This window comes from Octopus bimaculoides, chromosome 9 (genome assembly GCF_001194135.2).
Source record: "Octopus bimaculoides isolate UCB-OBI-ISO-001 chromosome 9, ASM119413v2, whole genome shotgun sequence".
NCBI classification, from domain to species: domain Eukaryota; kingdom Metazoa; phylum Mollusca; class Cephalopoda; order Octopoda; family Octopodidae; genus Octopus; species Octopus bimaculoides.
Window position 1 is genome coordinate 59,248,546 of NC_068989.1, and position 2,500 is coordinate 59,251,045.

Consider the following 2,500-nt stretch of genomic DNA (forward strand, 5'->3'; position numbering starts at 1 on the left):
AGGTTTACCATTAACTCCGTGAAACATTCACGGGTCCCGCAAGTACAATATTTTATTAATTCCTTAATAAAGCAGTAAACGAATTATCTAAATCTAGAGACCACCACATTTATATAATCACATTATTTTCATTATTTATATATTAGATTACATTTGTGAAGGCGCATGGCTCAGTGGTTAAAGCATCGAGCTTACAATCGTGAGGTTGTGAGTTCGAATCCCGAACCGGACTGCGTGTTGTGTTCTTGAACAAGACATTTTATTTCACGTTGCTTCAGTTCACTCAGCTGTAGAAATGAGTTGCGACATCACTGGTGTTAAGATGTATCAGCCTTTGCCTTTCCCTTGGCGGCGTGGAGAGGGGAGACCGGTATGCATGAACGACTGCTGGTCTCCCATAAAACAACCTTTCCCTGACTTGTGCTTGGGAGGGTAACTTTCTAGGTGCAATCCCATGGTCAGTCATGACCGAAGGGGGTCTCAGCATATTACCTTTATTTACCTCATATTTACTAATATTGTCGTGCAACACTCAGAGGAAAATAAAGCCGTGTTGTAATACGTTATATTTTTCAATATAATTTTCCCCCATCTATCTTAATATTTTATGCGCAGTTTGTGCTGCATACTACTGAGAACAATTCATGTGAGTATCTACTAAGCATATGCTCGTATGAACTATTAGGAATGTTGATGTTATTTACACCAGTATTGGGACGCGGTTTAATTAGAATTACATTAGTAAACACGTCGTGGAGGCACAATGGCCCAGTGGTTAGGGCAGCGGACTCGCGGTCATAGGATCGCAGTTTCGATTCCCAGACCGGGCGTTGTGAGTGTTTATTGAGCGAAAACACTTAAAGCTCCGCGAGGCACTGACAGGGAATGGTGTGAACCCTGCTGTACTCTTTCACCACAACTTTTACTTCCTGTTTCTGTTGTGCTTGTAATTCAAAGAGTCAGCCTTGTCACACTGTGCCACGCTGAATATCCCCGAGAACTACGTGGAGTGCTCAGCCACTTGCACATTAATTTCACGAGCAGGTTGTTCCGTTGGTCGGATCAACTGGAACCCTCGACGTAGTAAGCGACGGAGTGCCAACAACAAACTAAACACGTCACGTTTTAACTTCATTTTTTAAAATTCATGCCATCAAGTTTATCTCGGTTATTTCCCTCATTTTACTTAGTTATGCAAATTGTATTGAGTAACTCATTTTATAGACACTTTCAGTCAGCTGACAATTTTTGATGTGTTTGCCATTCTCTGAATGTTACTCTTTATTTGTATATTAAATGCATGCAATTGGTACACTTGAACAACAATATTAACACCCAACAACATTTTTGATAATAGATGGCTATTATGATGCTTATAATGAAATACAATATGTTTACTAAGTTACAGTTCCCGCAAACAATTTACAGGCGTTTATTGTGGGTCACTGTTAACAATGACGAACCTTCCTAGTTATTTTATCTAACATAACTCACTGAGTTTCAAATTTTATATTTTCCCGAATTTCATATCCCGACTAATCAAATAAATAACAGTATTATATAAGAAGAGCCAAGTATGACATTCACCTCTAGCTGTTCCTACTTAGATGCCAACGAAAAGAGAAACCTTATCTAAAAGTATGAATTTTCTTTCTTTTAATTTTCGCGTTCAATTCTCCGCTTGTGTTTAGATCTTTTCAGCTTCAATAAAATAGATATTAATAAAAAAAAAATTAAAATAGATTCAGCTCATTATATCTTTTCAAATATTGTTGTCTTTCCTAATAAAATGAAATTTGTATAAATATTGGTGATCAAGGAGGCGAGCTGGCTGAATCGTTAGCACGCTGGACGAAATGCTTCGCGGTATTTTGCCCGTCGCTACGTTGAGTTCAGATTCCGCCGAGATCGACTTTACATTTCATCCTTTCGGGATCGATAAATTAAGTACCAGTGAAACATTGGGGTCGATGTAATCGACTATCCCCTCCCCCAAATTTCAGGTCGTGTGCCTATAATAGAAAGGATTTGTCTATTTGCTTTTTTTGTCTGTCTTTACGCTCTGAGTTCAAATTCTGCCGAGGTCAACTTTGCCTTTCATCCTTTCGGGGGTCGATAAATTAAGTACCAGTTTTGTACTGTGGTCGATCTAATCAACTGGTCCTCTCCCTCATAATTTAGGTCCTTGTGCCTAGAGTAGAAAAGATTAATATTGGTGATCTAAGGTCCCGTTATTTGACTCAAAATATAAACAAAAACAAAAGAATAGAATTAACTCTTGTGTGAATTTAGCACAGAAACGCATAAGTCAAACTATAGAATTTTTAGAGGAAAAAATCTGTTGAAATGTGGAACAAATTATATAGATAGTTATTATGTCCACTTATGAGAGGAATTAATTGAGACCTTACCAATCCGTCATTAATGACTTCTTTAATCCATAACATTTCAGGTACTATATTTTTCAAATACCATTTAAAAGTTTTACATTTTAAGTTTT

The 2,500-nt window shown here is 37.4% G+C and overlaps 1 protein-coding gene across 1 annotated transcript in view; it reads right to left on the reverse strand.

Moving 5' to 3' along the window:
- The window catches only part of LOC106871029 (polypeptide N-acetylgalactosaminyltransferase 13), a 35,196-nt gene that overhangs the window by 7,803 nt on the left and 24,893 nt on the right, over positions 1-2,500 (reverse strand). The window contains exon 9 of the mRNA XM_014917287.2: positions 2,412-2,500. This exon is cut by the window's right edge and continues 40 nt beyond it. Coding sequence (XP_014772773.1) covers positions 2,412-2,500 — 89 coding nt within the window. The remainder of the gene's footprint in view (positions 1-2,411) is intronic.